The sequence below is a fragment of the Teleopsis dalmanni genome, chromosome X, assembly GCF_002237135.1.
Source record: "Teleopsis dalmanni isolate 2A chromosome X, ASM223713v2, whole genome shotgun sequence".
In the NCBI taxonomy this organism is placed as follows: Eukaryota; Metazoa; Arthropoda; class Insecta; order Diptera; family Diopsidae; genus Teleopsis; species Teleopsis dalmanni.
Genome location: NC_051848.1, coordinates 25,799,186 through 25,821,845, shown reverse-complemented (window position 1 = coordinate 25,821,845; position 22,660 = coordinate 25,799,186). Strand labels below are relative to the sequence as shown.

General features: G+C 28.4%; 2 protein-coding genes across 5 annotated transcripts in view; one reads left to right on the top strand and one right to left on the bottom strand.

Moving 5' to 3' along the window:
• Window positions 1-14,430, bottom strand: part of LOC119689105 (nuclear pore complex protein Nup214) — a 24,639-nt gene extending 10,209 nt beyond the window's left edge. For 2 of the 4 annotated variants that reach the window (XM_038103844.1, XM_038103847.1), the window contains exons 1-3: window positions 1,586-1,982; window positions 1,386-1,527; window positions 1,090-1,277 (exon numbers count right to left, since the gene is read on the bottom strand). In XM_038103844.1, the coding sequence (XP_037959772.1) occupies window positions 1,090-1,277; window positions 1,386-1,527; window positions 1,586-1,612 (357 nt within the window). In that variant the 5' untranslated portion in view covers window positions 1,613-1,982. Of the gene's footprint in view, window positions 1-1,089; window positions 1,278-1,385; window positions 1,528-1,585; window positions 1,983-14,214; window positions 14,295-14,354 lie in introns of those variants that run through there. The other 2 variants (XM_038103845.1, XM_038103846.1) reach the window with 2 other exon arrangements.
• On the top strand, window positions 6,436-22,660 carry LOC119689106 (homocysteine-responsive endoplasmic reticulum-resident ubiquitin-like domain member 2 protein). The gene is made up of 5 exons (XM_038103848.1): window positions 6,436-6,814; window positions 6,928-7,029; window positions 20,715-21,328; window positions 21,408-21,812; window positions 21,871-22,660. The coding sequence occupies exons 1-5, from the start codon at window positions 6,662-6,664 to the stop codon at window positions 22,268-22,270; spliced, it is 1,674 nt and encodes a 557-aa protein (XP_037959776.1). The 5' UTR covers window positions 6,436-6,661; the 3' UTR covers window positions 22,271-22,660.

Sequence of the window (22,660 nt, the reverse complement as noted above, 5' to 3'; positions counted from 1 at the left end):
ATAAAGCTGATATATAGAGAAATATATCGAGTTCGAATACTGCCTATTCATAGATTACAAGCAACCGTTTTTGTTTTTGCGATTTATAATTACTCATAAAGCGCCTCAATGCTGCAATAAATAAATAATATTGGAAACATAATAATAATCAAATATCAACTGACTTTCTTTCGACTTGCTTATTTAATCTTGTATGTCACTTTTAGTTTAGATTTAACTTGAAAGAAACCGCCAATAGTCATCACAAGTCATTTTAACTATGTGGATATGTCAACAAACTGATTGTTATCTAGAAAACATTATTTACACAAATGTTTTAGAAAATAAAAATATGGAAGATTATGATATATTGAAATCTTGCAGAAGCGCAAGATACTCTACCAATTACTCACATATAAGGAAGTTATTAGATATTTTGATATATTGTACACTAGAAATAAAGATTTTGTTAGCATAGGTTTAAAACCGCTAAAGCATAACAGTGACGTAGGCCTAGCTTACTTATTACTGTGTAACGACTATACATTGGCATAATAAATAACAAAAAGATATTGATTGAAATAATTAAAAAGAAAGTTTAAAGATATTAAGCAACAAACATTGCAAATACAATGTATGTCACCAATGGAAGTTGAATAAGATAAAACACATATATTGCTGGAAGATTATACATCAATTTGAGGTTCTTAATATAGTGCAACAGTATATCAGTATATGCAATAATAATAACGAATAATAATGATAACTAATAATAAATATAATAATACATATAATAAAATATAATAATACATATAATAAAATATAACAATAAATATAGTAAAATATAATAACAATAATATTCATTGTCGTTACACAAGAAAAGGTATGGTTTGGCATTGGTAAATAATACATTAATAGCACTTACTAATGAAGAAAGTGGTTCAATAAAAATAAGTATAAACCAAAAGAAATATATATATACGTATATAAGGAACATAAGAATTGTTAGATAATATAAAATTGTATATTGCTTCCTGTGATATGATTTTCCATTGTTGTAGAAAATGTATGAACTTATATAAACAAACATCAGGTTTATAAAATATTTACCGGCGTGAAAAATGATTGACTGCTATAAATTTGTAGAAATGGTGAACCATTCAAATTGTAGGCAATGGCCAAGAAGTTTCCATCTGCATTGCATGATAAAGCTGTAATAGGTGATGATAAATCTAAAACACGCGTTTTCAACGCAGAATTATCATATTTTGCATCCACGAGGTCATTATGTTTGAAAACTGTAATTATTTAAAAACATTATATATTAAGATCGCATATGATGAAATTAAAAAAAAGTTAGATAAAGCTGTGTGTGTAATATTTAGTTTAAAGCAACAAACACTTACCATTTAATCGAGCTGCATATGGATTGCCGGCAAAAATTAGCCCATAAGTGCTAGCAGCTGTCAAAAAATGTACGCCAACCGTAGATGGTACCGAATTGATATCAAATATCTTGAATTCATTATGCGATTTAAATTGTACATCCTGTAAAATATAATTATTTTATATGCGAAAAAGAAATAAAAACACTTAAAAATTTTACTTGCAAGTCCCTAACACTATCTTGCATTTTGCCACCTTTAACTTAAACGTTAACACTAATCCCACGTATAGAATAGCCAATATTTCAATATAACAAAATTTCTCAAATAATTTATGAATTATTATAATTTATTAAACGTAACAACGGGAAACAACAAATCCTAGGCAACAATTTTATACGCCAAGCAATATAATTTCATACTGCAAAAGAGCGGCTTACTTATTAAATAAAAATATTTGACATATAAGAAGCGCTACCAGAATGGAAAATTATACAATTGTATGTCACTTTTGTTGAAAGAGATTCAGGGTTGTATTCTTCTATCAAAAATATTAATATTTATGAGAATACACGGATCACGTCGACAATCAATAAGAAAAAATATAAAAATATCAAAATATAATAATTCAATGAAATGAATTAAAAATAAAATCAAATAAAAAATCAAATAAAAAAATGAAATACTTTAAAATATTATTAGCTTTCATATTTTGTTTGTTTTTAAAATTATGCTATATTGATTTAATTATATCTAATATTCTTATATTAAATGTACGATCAACTAATATGATAATAGCCATAATTTTTTCTTTAAGAGTTGTAAAACAATAACGTTAGGTTAAGTTAAAAGAAATTGGCATCACTTTTAAAATATTGCAAATGCCTGTTTTTGACATAAGTTTTTTTTGTGTTGCGTACAATACGAATTATAAAATTAAAACACTAAAAATTAATTTATATAAACATAAGAAAACAAAATTAGTATTAGAAAGGCAACTGTAATTATTTTTATATAAAATATTTAGGCCTTGTGCGAGTTCGAGTATATTGATGTAATTTTTATCTAATATATCCTATTTGAAATTCTGGTTCTGGTCACACACGGCCTTAAATTCATTTATTTAGTTATGCGTCTAAATTTATTATTAAATGAAATGCTCATATGTCTTTAAAGGATGACTGGAATTTTGCAACATATTTGCAGTGAACATTCACAATTGACTGATTTTTATATTCAGGCTACAATAAAAATTAAGACGTGAGATTTTTTCGAGTAAAACCGAACTCTAAAGATTTTAAAAGCATTGTTGTTGTTTTACATGTTTTCTTTTAAAAGTTGCGAGTATTTTTTTGCTACTCCGAAAAAAATTACGGCTAATATAAGTTTTAGAGACACGTAAACATTTTAAAATGAATTTTACTTAGAAGTAATAAAAGCCGTTAAACAGTAATTTTAGTGAGAAATATTACTTCTAAGATTTTTATATATACCTTAAAAGCAGTTTAAAACTTCGCTTGCTACTTGTTGAGATCACTTTTGATTGTTGAGATCTGTTTTAAAATTGATCTTAAGGCTTCCGCATTTTTTTTATAATGTGGTTTTCTTGTTCATACTTTTACAATTAAACGATATATATAATCAAATGTAAGAACAACTTATAATAAATAGTACTATAAATACCATAAAAATACCATAAAATTATTTGATTCTGTATTTATTTGATTCTGTAACTAAATAAGTAGCACATTATGAGTAAATTAAATTTATAAATTGCTATATAAGCAGGCCTAAAAAATAACTTATGCAATATATTTTAATTAGTATTGTATTTGTTTATTTAGTTTTAAGTTAACAGTAAAATTAATTTTAAAGTTAACTAAGCATAAGAAGCTGGACTACTAGCTCCTTCGCAATTTTTTTTAAATTAATATATGTTTACAGATTGTATCAGCTGATTGTTGGAGAGTTTTGCATTCGTAATTATACTAGTACTTGAGTATTAATTTCATTTTTAAGTTTGATGAAATGTGTAAAAAGGTGTAAGAAAAACAAGTCTCATCACATTATTTTAATGGAAATACAACTAGAGAAATATAATGTGTTTGTGTAATCAGAAATTAATTAGCTATAATAAAGTTTTGGAACTAAATTTTTTTAATGGTTATATGCAAAAAAAAATTAGAAGATTCAGTTCATAAATCTAACAGAAAATGTGATATTATTTATATTAAGTGTGGTACATAAGTTATTTTATTGTTATATTTTGCTGTTTTGTCGCCACCCAATGGGGTGTCCCATGTCACAATAATCGATATTTCTACTTTTTATTTTGCAACAACTTCCATTGAACACACCCAAAATGACATGTACTCATTTTATTTCACAACATAATCATTTTATTTTAAATTGTATATTAGTGATTAATATTAATGTACAATTAGGACTGATTAATTTCAAAAATATGGTTTCCTGATTATGTAAAGTATTGTAAAGTATATTGTGTAAACCATCTTTGCAAGCAATTGTTGTGTACAGTGAAAACACATGAGTACACAGACCAAAAACAGAAAACAATAACAATATGACCAACACGTCATACTTTTTATCGTTTTCGTTTTGATGCAAATTTCTTTATTTAAAATTTTAAACCAATCAGCAGTTACCAAATCTGTACTAGTTGAAAATGATTGGAATGGAGTAATTAACAAAAACAAAACGTCTGATTCTATAATAATTATGTAAATATATGTTTTATTTATTTTGCTTTGTTTTTCACATTCTTTAGGTCAGCTAAATTGTAGTTTGTTCTGCTATCAGTTTTTCTCTCAGCAAACAAACGGTTGATTATTATGAGAGCGCTATGTTCGGCATAAGTTGGCTCTGCTAGTTTTCATCATATCAATGAATATTCTATAAAGACACTTGCAATAAGAGCAAAAATTAAAGTAAAATATCTAAACAAGATTTCGATTAAACAAAAAAATTTCTTTTTGTATCATGTTAACTTTCTACCTTAACTAGTGTCAAATAATAACACGGCGTATTGTTATTATTACATCCTAATTCCTACTCATTAATCGATTATTTTACATAATTAGTAACTGAAGCAAATAAAATAATAACAGTAAGAATTCATATAAAGAAAGAAAGAAAACTTATAATGCAGATAATAACATAGTCAGCGAAAACTGAGTAGTATGCATATATAATTTTTAGTTGAAAGAAGTTAAACAAATCTTAAACGTGCATAATATAATTTATTTATTACATTCAACTATAATGGATTCCATATCACTGCTTCCGTTAGAATATCTAATAGATATCATGACTAAACATCATTAGTCCACTTGTGGGTAGAATTTACAGGATATATTTTGGCAATTGGAGCTGACATATTTTATTAATGACAAAAATCACAGTATTTTAATAAATTTGTTATTTTTTTTTAAAATATACAAGAAATTATTAAAATCTAAATAAAATAAAACACTATGAGAATAAATTTAGTTCGACAATGGCATAAGTACATATAATTTTATATAAAGGAGATATGCGTCAAGTTCCACGTGTGAAGCGTATATTATATACTCCACTCTCTTGTAAATAAAGTTTACGAATTACGAAATTTACGAAATACCGTTTACATATATAGTATGTATGATAAGGACGCTTATCATACATATCACATTAATTTTAAAGCTTTATTTGTTTTTTTTATAATTTTTCTATGTCATTAGTGTAGTTTAGTGCATATACTACATATTTTATAAATATACTGAATGTATTTAAGGTTTTGAATTAGGCCATTATAATAAGTTAACATTAATTAGAAGGATTTATTTGTTTTTTATAGATTTTTCATACTTAATAGTGTAATATAATGGATTTTGATTGAAAAGGACAATGAAATTACAATGTATATATATAGTAAAATTGGTTTAAGGCTTGTGTTTAATTAATTAAAATTAATTGACACTACTGTACAAATTTTACTTTATTTTTAAATGATTTATTATTATTAGTGTAACGTGGTGGATTTTCATAGAAAAGGATAGTGGGGTAATAACATAATATTTCGTAAAACCGGTTTTAGCGATATATGGTAAATATAATATAGTAATATTAATTATATATTAATATATAGTTAAATTAGTTTAAGTTATTTGTTTAATTAATTAAAATTAATTGATATTAATGTAAAAATTTTACTTCATTTTTAAATAATTTCTTATTATTAGTGTAACATAGTGGATTTTCGTAGAAAAGGATAGTAGGGTAATAACATAATATTTCGTAAAATCGGTTTTTTAGCGATTTTTTTAGTATATAATTTGTTGTTGTTGCTTGGTGGCTTTTTAAATGATATGGTCTATATTAATTGAAAAATTTATAAATGAATTGTTTTGATTACAAAAAATTTTAATTTTGTTGTCTTTTTACCGTCTAATTGGTCCGTAAAAGAAGATGGATCAATTAGCTCGAAAAAAAAATAAAATTATTATTGAAAAGTTTAAGTGATTAAATTTTTTTTTAATTCAATTCGTTATTGTCACTTGTAGCGCACCAAATTTTGCTCGTTCCTTACGCTTGGACGAAGAGAGTGCTAAGCAGAGTGCGAAGAGTGCTTCTCTCCTGTCTGTGTTGTTGGTGATATGGTTTGGCTTGTCCGATTTATTTTCATTAGTATTCTTTAAAAAGGAAAAGCAAGAACCATACAAGTTCGATAGAAATTAATCAGAAAAATTTCGTTTTCCCAAATGTTGGATCCGAAAAACGTAGTAATGCTTGACAAAATATAAATAAATTTTTATTTTTTGAAACGAATAAAGTTTTCAGATAATAAACGAAATGTATTAAAGCGAATTGAAAATAAAAAGTAATTATTTATTTTGGAAGTGCCTGTAAAAGAAAAGAAAAAAGAAAAAAATCATAAGATTGTTCAAGGGAAGTTGAACAAAAAAATAACATAGTTTAACGAAAATCAAGAGAGTATCTAAATAATATTAAAATTAAAAATTAGGAATTAAAAAGAAAAAAAGTCAATGAAAAAAAATTGCGACTTGAAAGTTAAAAATATTTATTACTTGTTTTTGTTTGATAATAAAAACGAATTTATTATAAATCTAACAGAATTTATATACAACGAAACAGTTTGCATCAAATTGTGAGCGCAGGGGTCAAAGTGTTCTTTTTTGTAATACACAATAAAACAATAACAATTTGACTACGACGATAAACACAACAAAAAAAACAAAAAAAACAAAAAACAAAATTAGGTGAATTTTCTAACGACAATGGATAAGCCCACTACGTCGACTTCATCATCGTCCGCAGTGGCTGTTGCAGATGGAGCAAGTGCTGCAGCGAGCAGCAAAGTTACAGCAACATCTGCCGCAACAACCACCACAGTCAATAGCAATGTGACAAGTGTTAAACTCTTAATTAAGGTATATAAAACAAAACAAAAAAAAAAAAAAGAAATAAAATAAAATAAAATAAAATTAGTAAAAATTAATTTAAACAATTTTCTATTATTTTTATATATTTTCCATGACCAAAGGCCTCAAATCAACTACACGATGATCAAGTTGTTGAGAGTGATTTACTTTGGACTGTACAACGTCTTAAGATGCAATTGTCTTTGGTTTACCCAAGCCAGCCGGTAAGAGTGTACAAAAGTGCTTATATGTGCATATGAACTAATGTTGATATGTGTACCAATTTATATACGCATATATATCTGAAAACATCTTAAAATATTAAAATAGTTATTATAGTTAACTATACAATATAATAATGGGCACATTTTTAAGTTGAATTGCTTGCCTCGTCAACCGCAACCGCAACCATATGCAAAATACCCATACCTCCCTCGTATGTTGTGTGCGGTGCTGGCAGTGTCATAGATATCTGTGTATCCTTTTGCGAATATGTATGTACATACATATATACATAATTACGTGTATACATAAACTAATGCCAACTATGTACATGTGTGTACAGTAAGTCGTCAGTACGACGTGTTCAAATAAATAATTGTTTTTGCTTCTCATATATCGATAAAAAAGGAAATAAATATTTTATAAACTCAAAATGAGATTGATTATTCTTGATATTATATTATATGAGAATAATATATGACATAGTATATATGCATATATACACAAGTTCACATTTACATATATTAAAATATATTTTTGCATTTATAATGAACCAACGAACGAACGAACTGACGAATCAATAGCAGAACAAGGTCAATGTGTTTGATCCCTAAAAACTAATATATAATATATGTATGTATATGTAAAGAAAATTGGGTGCAAGTGCACTGACAGCTTGATCTGACCCACTGAGCATTTTTAAACTGAAATTTTATAGTTCATTCATATATAACTAACTACCATATATGTATTATGTTGGACACATCTTTAAGTCATGTTTAGGTCGCATAAACAATTTTTGAAGAGCATAGAAAGTTAATGCGTGGGCTATTAGAAAGTGGTTGGTTTTAGTGGTTGGTTGATTGGTTGCAGTGTCAGGCCATTAGATAACTTCCATGTACCTCAATTAACGAATTTTCGCCGTTTTGCTACCAAATTCCTTGCCAGAACCCTAGTATAGAAGAGTAGAGCCTAAATCCATCCCGCCGAATTTAGATAATTCAATAGGTCTTTCGTCTTCACCGATGAACAGTCTGATAAACTATTAAAAATGTATTTTCCTAAGAACCTATATCTTCTGGACGCCAAAGCCGGGTATTCACAGTAAAAATGTATTATGGTTTCTTTCTTCTTGTGGGTTTCCACAACTTCTGCAGTGCGGATTATGAGAAATTCGCACTTTCTCTGCGTGGGTTCCTATACACCAATGACCACAGAGAACTGCAGTAAGCCTTGTAGTGTTTACGTGGCCACTTTTGATGAATTTCGACGATCTATTTTTATTATAGGTGGGAAAAGTTTTACTCATAGCTATGTTGTTACCTGCAACAGATCTATCAAGCAGATAACATGAAAGAAATAAGAAAGTTTTCAGAGGTAACTTTTTTGACAAACAAGAGTAGAGCTGATGAAGATGTTCGGATGCTCGGATCAATAAAGCGAAAGCCGCGTTCAGCAAACTGAACTGAACTGAATATATGGCGATCCAGTGAACTCAGGAGGCAGACCAAATTGCGAATGTTCAACACAAATGTGAAATTTATCTTGTACTACGGTTGTGAAACATGAAAGCACTCCAGATATATAGAGAGAAACATACGAGTGTTTGTCAACAAGTGTATATGTAGAAATTTACAAATATGGTAACCAGATCGAATATTAAATGAACGTTTGCTAAACTAAACGACTCAAAAAATAGCACAAAATGAGATAGAATGAGAATATGGATATACCATAGGCTTAAACAACCAAACGATAATATAGCGAAGCAAGCGTTGGTATGAAATCCACAAACAGTAGCAGAAGACCTGGTGAAAACGTGAAGAAAAACGGTCGAAAGTGAGCTAGCTGAAGCACGATATACATCTACAACGACATCTGCGACATCTAATCCATAAAGAATGGATTACGGATGGGTTGGTTTTGAAAAGACTTATACTTGGGTTAAGATATGGATATGTGATAATAGTATGAGAAGGAAGGGGATTGTTTGGAAGTAGAAATGCAATGGGAATGGTTGGGAAATTAAAATCTGTCTGGGTTAAGCTGGAGAAACCTAAGCATTTCAATGAGAGCTCTTAAATTGAACTATACCAGTTCAAAGTGTTAGAAAAAAAATCCCAGTCCATTCTTATTCCTAAATACTTCATATCAATGAAGACATATCAACATCTGTGGTTTAGAATCTGTGGTATCAGATTTCTAAATGGGTGCTGAACTGAAAAACTCCAAAACCAAACTATTATTACTTTATTATACATCGACGAATTCTAGTTGAATTGAAGTATATAACATTTAAATGTTAATATTTAATCAACAAAATGAAATGGTAATATTTACATTTTTAAATTAAAATTGAAAAATGTTGAGACTAAATATGAATGACACCAATTATACTATGATAATTCTCGAACTGCTAAAGTGAACTACTTTAGAAATTTTAGAGTTTTTTTTATCTTATTGCTTCACCCGTTTATAGAAATGCCTAAGAGATTATATTTTTGTTTTGAAGTCAACAAACATGACATCTGTTGTGTTGACAGTTTTCGCATGCTTTCCAAAATACGATCAAACGAAACGCCTACAGTTTTAGTAAAAATTTTAATATTTATTTGACCATCATTGAGTCGCAATGCTGCTGCGCGCTATGTTCTTCAATATCGGCAAACTGCTGATTACCGATTGTGTCAGTAAAATTGTTGTGTGAATGCCACTTAAATCTAGATCCCAGAATCGCAATTAAGTCTGTGGTTTTGTTTTTTCTGTTTTTGTTGGGAGAGATGTAGGGCACTTGGTGTAATTATATCAAAAATGAATATGGGTAACTTTGGAACATGGACTCGAGCCCTTCAGAAATCAAAGTGTTTTGTCTATGTCAAAGTTTCAAGAACATATAGGTATAGAGAAAACTTTTTTTTTGTATTTTATATTACAGTTTTATAAATTATATATATAAATCATATATTTGGATTAAGTAGTAAAATTTTAGTGATATTTATATTACTAAATTGTATGTGTGATTGTCGATAAAAAAATTATTCTGTTTACATCATCACTTTTAATTGTTAGTTGTTTTTTTCTTTGTTTTATTATTGTTGACTGTTGCTTGAACATCACAAGCCTCTGCTCTTCAAATTGCAAATGAAGCTTAATTAAGTCAAATCAATTTAATAATAATACTTGGTTTCTCGATCGTACTATGTGTAATGCAAAGTTTGTATTTCTATACAAATATAGATTATTTTATAAAAGTAGAAATTTTACATGGTTATATGATCACATGTGGTATGTTTTTGTTTTAATATGTTAATTAATTCAATGAACTTATGACGATTAAAACTTAAAAACTACAATTTAGTTACTTTGTAGATATTTAAGTACTGTTATATATTAGATAAAATCGAGAAGTTGGCTATAGTTTTGTAAATTGTAAGCTATACAATATATTTATAATTTTAAACCTAATACCAGGAGTGATGGAGAATTCTATATAATATATCTCTCGCTACTCTCATTTCCTTTATAACAACAGCACTGATTAAAATCCGCTTCCGAAGCTTTAAAAATTAACTGTTAAACATGGGATTTAGATAAATGTATTGTATGTAGATATATATAACTACTAATTACTAATTGCTAATTGCTTAGAGTTTGATTGGCTCAAAGTATTGCACAGGCTATAGTTTATACACATAAGTACGAACACATAATATACCATACCCATGTACATAAAATTAGAATATATAAACAAAAACAAAAGAGGACGAAACTGAACGTAAATTAATTAATTACATCCTAAAAGTACGGACCTAAACGGATCTAGAGGGAGCGAGAAGATAGATAGAGATGAGAAGTAGATAGAGAGAGAGAGGTATATTGAAAGAGAGATTGGGGGAGAGGTTGAGGGAAAGAAAGAAGAAGGTGGAGAGAGAGAAGCACATGGAGAGAGAGAAGAACATGGAGAGAGAGAAGAACATGGAGAGAGAGAAGAACATGGAGAGAGAGAAGAACATGGAGGGAGAGAAGAACATGGAGAGAGAGAAGAACATGGAGAGAGAGAAGAACATGGAGAGAGAGAAGAACATGGAGAGAGAGAAGAACATGGAGAGAGAGAAGAACATGGAGAGAGAGAAGAACATGGAGAGAGAGAAGAACATGGAGAGAGAGAAGAACATGGAGAGAGAGAAGAACATGAAGAGAGAGAAGAACATGGAGAGAGAGAAGAAGATGGAGAGAGAGTGATAGATAGAGAGAAGGAGGAATATAGAAAGAAAGAGGAAGAAAGATAGAGAGGGAGGAAGATAGAGAGATAGAGTAAGATAGGGAGATAGAGGATGATAAAAAGATAGAGGAAGGTAGAGAGAAAGGGAAGAGAAAATAGAGAGGTAGTTAGAGCGAGAGGTAGATAGAGAAAAAAAGAGGGTGCGAACAAAATTGTTTATAATTAGAAGGCAAAGGTTTCATAAGTCTTGCATCAACTTAAATTGTGAAGCATTTTTAAGTTTTAGGTCTTTTATGTCATATTTTATGGTAAAATGTGTTTACAATACACAATATAATTATATAGTTGTGGGTAAATTGTATCCGTTCTTTACGATCATTATCGACTTATGGGTTATATAGCTATTGAATAATGTTGTATTTCCATATAGCTTGTTTAATAGTTCTTAAGCTTCAAGAACCATTGATAGAAGGTACGTAATAGGATATCTGTTTTGTGAAACTGTTTGGTTACTAAAGAAAAAAACTTAACAGAACCGAAAGTATTGGGTGATATGATGAATTTTTAGTTGGAGTGAAATTATGCAATACTTCCAGTTTGAAAAAGTATCCACAATTGTTTCTCAATGTTGTGATTTATTTTTTATTTTGTTTTTATATTATATTCCGTTTGAAGTCTTTTATTTATAGTATTCCGCTCTTTATATTTGTTTTTTTTTTTTTTTTAAGCTTTGCTGTGCCGCCTGTCCCTCTTATCTTATCTGGCTTTAATGTTTATTTTTGCGCAAGCGATGTATAAGCGACAAGTGGTTGTTTTTAATTTGTTGAGAACTGAAGTAGCCCCGAATACTGCAATCCCGCAAACCCTCCTAAACTGTCGAGCCGTTATCGTTATTTCAGTTGCTTTTTAAGGTTTTTGTTTAGAACAGTTTTTTGTCTGTTCAGTTTGTTGTTTTTCCAGAGATATTTAAATTTTCGATTTATACGTTTTTATTATAGTGTGTATTTGAAACCCTTCAAATTAAATTGTTTGTTTAGCTAGTGATACTAAACGAGTGACGTTCTATAAAACCATATAGATATACAGTAATTTATAAATAAATAAATACAAGTCTGCAGGTGAAATTATACACGTCAGCGCAAAATGTAATTAGTTTTATATTGATTGTGTTAAACTTTCCATATTATGCTCTTTTGAGAATTGCTTCATATTCATATTAAAGAAAATAATCTAGTTTAATATGAATGATTATAATATGATTTGGAATGGATTCGTTTATTGATATCATGTAATTAATAATTTTAAAATGTCATCATCCATCAAAATAAGTGCGATACTTTAAATCATTAACAATAAAAATAATCAACTAAAATTTTAAATAATTATAGCTATTAAAATTTGTTATAAAAACAATTGGTATGATAATACAAAAAGCTGAAATAATATTTGAAATAATGATAATAATGTTATAAGTGATAATAATACTTATTTATTTCAATAATCTATTAACAACCTTTTGAAAATTTCTTAAAATATTACTTCTATATGTAGTTAAGTAATTACAATCTAAAATACTGCTGTATAGAAATTGCATCTTTACTTCTACATTTTAGACTTGGTGATAACTTAGTAAAATGTGATTATTCTGGCAATTGTTTTAAGTAATAAATTAATTCTCAGCGAAATCCAGAATAGTATTCTATATAAAACAATTCAAATAATATCTTGTTCTAGCCCTTGAGACTGTATAGAGGACTAGAACGAGATATAGTTTAAATTATTATACATACAGATGTGTGAGCAAATAAAACATTGTGATCTCAAAATGTTTGCAAAATTTTAATTCCAATTTTAAAAATTAATAGCAAAAATTTCTCCAAACAATCTATTAACATAACTCATTCAGCTTCCTTTGATATAAGACTAATATTTACATATTCATCACGTGATATTGTAATTAAGACACCAAATATAATGAGAAGCAATGATTGTAAAATATTTTATTATTCTTTAACAATAATAGAAGGTTAGATTTTAACAACGATCCTAGAGGTTCACTTGGACATATATACGATGTGCGATGACTTTACCGTATAAAGTCGTGATAAAAATATCTATTTTCGCACTGGAAGAAAGCGGATTCCTGAGTGAGGGGTTCGAGTCACCAATTTAAAACTGTTTTTTTTAATATACCTCAGTAACGATTTATAAAAAAAGATGTTAATAAAATATTTAAGCGACAATGAAAAAAAATATAATTTTTGTTTGTGTGGGGATATATGTCCATCTATATCTATCATTTATGGATGAAATTCACAATACTGAATAAAAAAAATATTTTCAATATTACCTACGTTTCAGTAGACAATGATTTGGATCTGCTTTACTCAAATAGTATGAATCTCGAATGAGAATTATTGGTATTGCATTAAAGTCATTTGTCTATTTGTTTAAAGAATCTAGTTTGCAACCACATTTTTTTTTAACTACGGTCTACTTTTATTTTTCACATATATTTCACATTGCACTATATTGTGACCCTACTCAATTTCCAGTTCATCACATTGCTATTGTTTCATATCATAGTTAATCATACTATTGTTTGCTAGAACACACCTATTGTGAAATGTTTAAAAGTGATATGCACGCTTTTCTTAGGAATACAAAGAAATTGAACTGCAAGAATTTTTGTGGACCTATTTGGTTTGATTTTAATTATACGGTAACCTAATGGGCCTATAGGCCTAAGTGGATCCTTAACCTAACTTACTTGGTTTCAGGTATAGGCTGCGTGCTTAACAGTCACTTATCACGAATCAATTTCTAGTACCTGTCCAAACAGTTTCCCATGGGAAAAAGTTTAAGTTCAATTTATTTCTATGTAAGTACTTTTGTTTTTGGATATATTCATTTATATATTCATCTATATATTTAAAGATGATAATTTAAGCAACAATTCACTTACCTTCTTCATATTTTACGGATTCTAGTTATTCGGGTGAAGTTTAAACGCAAACCTTTGGGTGTAGTTTGATTGAAAATTTCCTGTCATTTTTAAACAAAATTTTTTGTTAACTTAAGTAAATCATTGATTATAATAATTACCTTACACTTATAGAAGTCTCCTTTGTGATATTATGTTAAATAATATGCTAAAAATTGCAAATGTTGTCCTTTTATTTTTATATAAAATGCTATTAATCTTTATTAAAAAATTGCTTTGAAAAAAAATCACTTCAAAATGGAGTATGACATGTTCTCCATTTTTTTTTACTACAATTCCCTTGCTTTCTTTTCTTTCTCTTTTCATATTGTTTTTTCTCTCTCTTTCTTTTTGTTACCAAATGCATTTCTGTCGTATAAAATTCATACCCTGCTTACACTCAAAGTAATCGTACTTTACTTTTTGTAAAAGAGAGATAAATTTTTATGTGTGGATTTTGTATGGATTTTATATGAGAAATAGTACTTATAAATGTCCATTTATTGAGTTAATTGTAATAATGTGAAAGTATATTAATTAATAGACTAGACACTTTCTTTTTTTGTCTCATAAATTGCTTAAAAGCTCTTATTGAAAATGTTTATTATTCTATATTTATATATATTATATATTATTATATTATATTACATATAATATATTATATATTATTATTATAAATTATTATATATATTATAACAAATGTAAGTTATCATTAGAACTTGAGCACAAAACAAACGACTACGACATGTCACATTATAAAGAGGGTATTCACAATTAGGTGACAAAATAACACTACAGAATGTTAATAAAATAATAGATGTATTTGAAATATATTTTGTTGTGGCTGGTTACACAAAATCGTGAGTACCCTTACAGTAAAGTTTAATTTTGTGCATTAACAGAGGTTAAAAATTTCTTATTTGTTATACAATGTTTTCTTAATTTCGTAAAAATGAAATTAACTTAATTTCAAAAGTGTTCATACTGCCCCAAATTAAGGGAATCATATGTTTTTTTGTTTACAAAGCGAATGTTAAAAATTACATGCTTCAAACACGATTTGTATATGGAAAATTTTAAAAGTTGATTTTTAAAACTATAAAGGATGGCATTTAGTAAGTAGTTTTACTAGAGTAATCACTTTTCCACACGGGGAGGTACGCAGATCTTAGATCAATCACTGAAGAATCATGAAGCTTATAGGCAATACATAAATTAGTCAATGAGATAGGTGGGACCTTGTAGTACCCCCAGCTATCAAAGAGTAAAAGTGCCCAGTTGTGCTGACTCGAAAACAGGATCAACATATACATATACTAGATTTAGTAGATTTCAGGTATGTGAATTATTATTTTTCACTATATTTCAAATTAATAACAGTTACAGTTCTTTCTCTATATTCAAATTTAAAATTGTGCACTACTTCAAAATGTTCTCCCGGTTTTATTAAAATTAACTGTTATTGACATTTATTGAAAAGAAAATGTCCCTTTTTCGTTATCTTAACTTTATCAATTGCTTAAAATTTATCTTGCGCATAATTGCATTTGAAATTTCCCTTTCCCTTAATTCCCTTAAGGCAATTTTTCTTAATTTCGATCTAACCTTAAAACTTAATTTTCTGTAGGGAAAATAACTTGATTTCCCTGAAACGAACAAAAATAAAATTATTATTAAATTTATTTAAATTATTTCAAATTAAACAATAATTTTATTGCATAGTAATATTAAATACTAGTGAAAACGTGTTGATATGTCAGATAGGTAATCTGGCAGATACTTCCTTCGTGTTAAAAGCATTATATTTACGATATTTATTTGACATGAATAATTTTACATTAAAATAATATTTTAATTTTATTAATAATAATTTTTATATTAATTTTAATATGTTAATTTATTTTTGATTTTTTTAAAAATAAAGTTTTCATTATTTTCTTAAAATTATAATAAAGTTTTCCTAAAAAATTTATATTGCAGTATATTTTTTGTAGGTTTAATTACTTAATCTTATGTTTATTAATTAAATTGATGTAATTTTTAACTCCAACTGTTTAAATTTTCAACACATTTAAATTCGATTGAGTTAATAAAAATTTTTTTGTGAAACTTTTTTTTTTTATAAACAATTCAGTCAATTTTCTTCTCAATGGGAAGTAAATATAACAAATAAACAAGTGTTTTATTTGTAGTCTTATGCTTTGCTAATGTGTAGATATATATCATTTCGAGATACTTTTCGATTTCTTTATAAACAAAATACACGTATTTTTAAAATATTTAAATTTTTTATAAAAAGTTAATAATATTAGGTTTGAAACTACAGTCCAACTTCTATAATTCGAACTTCTATAACTTAAATTTTCTATGATTCGAACTTAATAGAGTGCAACAGGGTTTAGAGAGCAAATAACATACAATTACAAAAATATTTTTTAATGCCAATATTAATATATATTTTGACAAATTATCTGTACGTTTGATTTTAAAAGGTTTATCTATTTTGAAGGATATTCCGAAATGCGGAATATCAGTTCTGTTAGTAACTGATATTCCGAAATGCGGAATATCAGTTCTGTTTGTAACTGATGATTTTTGAATTGGCGTCTACATTGGTTAGACTTTGACAAGTTTTTTAATTTCGAATTCAAATGCGTATTATTTTCGAATACAAATGCGTATTATTTTCGAATACAAATGAGTATTATATTCGAATTATGTCTGCGAACAAAAAATTGTTTGGGTTAGTGAGGAAATGATAGTTTATGCAATGATCTTGCTAAAGTCTAGTCAGTGTAGACGCAGAGTGCGTAATAAGCGAATCGACGATCAAACTTCAGCATCATCTATTCAAAATTTTTTTCGTAATTTTGTAATTATAAAAATTTTCTGTAATTAATACATTATTAATACAAATAATAGCAACAATTAACACCGTAAAGACTAAGTCTATGCGCCTGAACTCAGGTAACAGCAATCGGTTTCAAATATACGGGGAGTACATGGAAGATGTTAAAGAAATTGAGTATCTTGGAAGCACACTAACAATTGTAGGTGGAACAGATGCAAATATAAAGAAAAGAATAACGAAAACTACTGGTATCTTCTTCGGTCTTTCGCGGGTATAATCAAATAAAACAATAAATCGTGAAACCAAAATTCAAATATTTAATTCCTGTGTTAAGTCAGTGCTAAACTACGGCAGCGAAACATGGCACTTAAAAAAAGAGATGATTCGTAGATATTTACGATGTGTAGTCGCTATTTGGTGGTCCCGTACGATAACTAATGCTCGTTTATGGCAAATATCTAAACAAATTCCTATTGAGAAAGAAATAATGCGCAGGAATTAGAAGTGGATTGGACATACCCTTCGGAAGGACGCAAACGAAATAGTACATGTAGCCTTATAATGGAACCCCCAATGTGCAAGAAACAGAGGACGTCTCAAGATGACATGGCGTAGAAACGTAATAAGGAAACAAATAAAAATGATGAGTTAATGAGTTAAGACATATTGTTGGAAACCGGGATTTGCGGAAATCCTATGTAAATAGACTAAGTTCTTAATTTACCCCTAAGAACAACCAAAAATAGGTTGACTTGCAATATATTTATAATTTATTTATTTATTTTATTTAATTGAACAGTTTTTATTGAATACGTTTTATATTGTATATATGGTATCTTTCATACCACGTAATTTAAGTGTAGTTTGGTATTAAACTAATCTATCTAAATAAAACCATATTTTGATTGCATTAATATTATTTTATTATTTTTTTTTTATAATTTTAGATAGTCAAACAATATTAAAGTAGCAATTGTAAAGCATGAGAAATTTAAAAAATAAAAACTTGCAAGTTCAAGTTTAATGAAATACAACAGTTTTTTTTTAAACTTTTTAATGTTAATGACATTCACTTTGAAAAATTGCATTTTAAATTGTAAAAATGCAAGTAATTCAATCAAGTTGTTTTTAATAAATTGGAAAAATATTCTGTGCCAATTAAGACCAACAAAATTTTTATTTTACATCGAGGTTGAACTTAAATAAATTATATACAGTAACATGCATATATATAATATATGTATATATAAAAAATATGTTATATTTTTTTATTATCATGCTTTAATATGATTAGCTTAAATAAATGATTTTTTGATAATAGTAAAGAAATGTTTGGGATCCACTTGGGCCAATAGGCCTAAGTGCATCCACTAGGGATCGCCGGTATAACCTAATCTACCTAACCTAACCTAATACATTTACACTTTTGTATTAAATTCGTTTAATGTGCAGCTATAAGTGTTATTTTCCATACAAAATCCCTATAAAACTATGTTTTCATTATGCAGTTTACCATGATAAAAGTTGAATCATAATAAATCACATTAAATCACATTACGTGATATTGATCAAGATAAAAGAAATAATGTTAAGAAAAGTTTTCTTAAAACCAAAGAAACCTACAGATTGCAACCATTATAATATTGTTTAAAATAAGCTGCGATTTAGAGAGCAGATTTGTAGACGATTTTTTGAATAGCCACAATAACAGCGATATTGTTTCAGTAAATTTCGATCTTGATATTCTTCACTGAAACGGTACGTATCTCAAAAGAAAAAGTTGCCATCACATTGTATTTGTTATTTTTTTTAAATATTTTTCTGTTTTCATTACTCAGCGTCTACACCGGTTAGACTTTGGCAATATTTTTGCATTACTTTTTTGCAAACACATGCGAATTATTCTTCATAGATAAAAATCGAAAATAATACGTAATTGTATTCGAACATAAAAATTTTGCTTAAGCTCAGGCTGTAGGCCTGAGTTAGTTGCTAGATTTGTATTGGTATTGCGACTTGTCATATGAAAAATACTCACGTTAATGTTAATTTTTATTTTTTTTGCCGAAAGTCACGCGTCTTATAACAAAAAGTAACTATTTAAAAGTTGGAACGGTTTGAATAGAAATGAAGAGACAACAATAAAAATTTTAGGTAATTTATTGAAATTTGGTCGACTATACAACGTTATATTTTTTATAATACTGTGTTCAGATACACCTTAATTTCGCAAAAATCTTAACTCCAACTTAATTTCAGCGAAATTAAGTTGTTTTTTCCATACAAAATTTAGTTTTTATGTTAGAACGAAATTAAGGAAAATGATCTTAATTTCGTTGTCAGTGACACTTGACTTTAATAAAACCGGGAAAAACATTTTGAAAGTAGTGTAAATTTTTAAATTTGAATATAGAGAAAGAACTGTAACTGTTAATAATTTAAAATATAGTGAAAAATAATAATTCACATACCTTAAGGCTCAGTTAGACGGTAGGTAACGTAAGAAATTAATTCAAAGCGAAATTCACCACCAACCAAACCTGCGTATTTAATAGAAACGAAATAAACAATGTTAGCCGCTTTTGTTTATTTCGTTTCTCTCAAATATGCAGGTTTGGTTGATTGTGCATTTCGCTTTGAATTAATTTCTTACGTTACTTACCGTCTAACTGAGCCTTTAATCCACTAAAGCTAATAAAACTACTAAATGCCATCCTTTACAGTTATAATAACTAACTTTTAAAATTTTCCAGATACAAATCGTATTGGGAGCATGTAAATTTTAAACATTCGATTGGTAAACAAAAAATATATGATTCCCTTAATTGGGAATCCAAATTAGTTAACTCATTGGGAATTCGAAATTAACTTAATTTCATTTTTACGAAATTAAGCAAATTTGGCTGTCTGAACACAGTATAAGATACATTCCAATTTAAATTTGCACATATTTTCCATAGAAAATATTTTCCATGATCTAGAAAGGGATATAGCATGATTTTTATTATATATTGTTTATTATATATTATTTATTATATATTATTTATTATACATTATTTATTATATATTATTTATTTATTTAATTTATTTATATAATTTATTGATCAGGTTATTGTTTGCTAAAATACATCTGATGTCGGTAATATTCAGACTACAAGTTCAAAAAATTTAGAGAGATCTTTATCGTTCTGTGTACCGATATATACAAATATGAAAAATTTTTTTGTACATTTGACTTGACAATGTCAAAATGCTGTCAAAATGGTTTTTTTTTATGGTAGTAAATAAATATTTTTATATTAACAAGAATAAGGTTCGGTCTATATTGTACTCTATAGATATAAATTCAAAATTGCTGTAATTTATTTCATACGATCATATTTGGTCCTTATTGTTTTGTTATTGTCATAAATTGTTGGAGAGTTTGGAGAGTTTGGAGAGACATCAGGCCTTGTTGACAGCTTCTTTATTAACAATTATATTTAAATTACAATACACAGTATGTACTATAATTTTGCTATAGCTTTATTGTGTTTAACTGAAATATGCCTTTTTAAATTATTTTAAGTATTAATTTTTGAAATATGTCATCTATCTATTCTAAATAAAATTATATAATTTTTTTTTATAGCCTGTAGCAGAACAGAAGCTTATTTACTCAGGACAACTACTAAATGATAAGCTCTTGCTTAAAGACGTTATACGCAGTTATAAGGATGTTTATACACAAAACCACATATTTCATTTAGTTTACACGCCTGCTTCAGTACGATCACCACCACCTCAAGCTGCAAAATCAATACGAAACAATACTATGACTTCCAATAGAGACATAAACACTAATATGGCTTCGACTAATATGGGCTCAGCGACAGATGGTTTACGGCATCGAAATGTATATTCAGCTACGCAACCACAATACACTTTGCAACAAAACCAACAGCATAGTCAGCAGGACCAACAACGCCAAAACCAACAGACACAGCAACAACAACAGCAACAGCAATCAGTGCATCAACCGCAGCCATGGGCAGGATACTATGCAAATGCACCACAATTTAATCCGCACATAATGCCAGTATCAGCTGCTTATGCACAAGCCCCTCTTGCACAGAGTTGCCCACCATTTGATACAAACAATCCAATGAACCAGTGGACTATGCAAGTAATGGCCACGCAACAAGCTGCTATGTACAATTGGATGCAGCATGTGTATTCACAATATATGGATCGTTGCATACAAGTGTAAGTAATTTTTAATTTGAAGTTATATATTTGAATTTTTGATTAAATTTTTAATTAATTTTTCATTTCATTATTATAGCTCAAACGCATCGCAGAATAATACAACTGAACCTACTATACCAATAAATCATGCCTTTCAGGCACCATATGGATATTCCAATTTTGGCGTACCTCTGATACCAAATCCTAGTGCGTTTAATATTAATGCACATCAGCCGCAAAACCAAATGCAGCAAAGCGCTGAAAATATTGTTGGAAGTGAACCTAATGTTGAACCAGTAGATGTACAAGCACAGGAACGGCCTGAGGCAGTACTACAAAGACCACGTTTTCCTAACATTGTACAAGAGGAACAGGAAAATCGAGACTGGTTGGATAGGTTCTTTTCAATAACACGCTTAGCTTTCTTCCTGACTATTTTGTATTTTAACTCATCGCCATTGCGTTGTTTAGCTGTAGTTTTTATTGCTGGCGGAATTTATCTGTTAGTTTCATTTAAACTATTTTATAATGCAAATAATAATTGGTTTCCTTATTTACAGTAATCATATTGGCGTGTTTCGTTTTCGACCAGAACGCAATAACAATAATATAAATCGCAACAATAACGATCAAATACGCCAAGGTGTCGAGGAAGTACAGCAGGCTCAAGCACAAGCTGCTCAAGAGATACAAAATGAGAGTGCATCAAATACTGATCCCACCGAAGAAAATTCAGCAAATCGTAGTGAAGACGTTGAGAGTAATGCAACAGAAGAACCTGCTGTTAATGCTGAAGCCACCGATGAAGAGCAACCACAACATGCTTCTTCTGCTGATACTCCTGGTGACGATGCAGAACCAAATGCAGCAGCTCTACCAAATGTTGGCGTTCTAACATTTGTACGTACATTTGTGCTAACATTTTTTGCCTCATTGCTTCCAGAGACGCCAGCATTGTAAATTATGGTCAAACTACAACATAAGACAGAAATAATATAACAAAGACAAGCAAAGCGGAAAGAGAGGGCAAATTAAAATATTTTTATTTAGTATACCATTAACTTGGAAGGATATGTAAAGCACTGATAGTTTGTTTTTCTACATTTTTAACAAGAATTTGCTTCAACTCTCAACCATTCCCTATTTTAATACACTTCCAGACTTTTCTATTTTTATAAAAGGGAAGTACTAAGTATTTTTAGCTAATATTAATTACTAAAATACGTGAGAAACAGTCATTGGTGTTATTATGTTTGAGTTTAAATAGGAATTTGATTCAATATGTTGTCAACTTAGTACTTCTATATATTATCAAAATGTTTGTCGAAGATTTTTTGGCATATATAATAT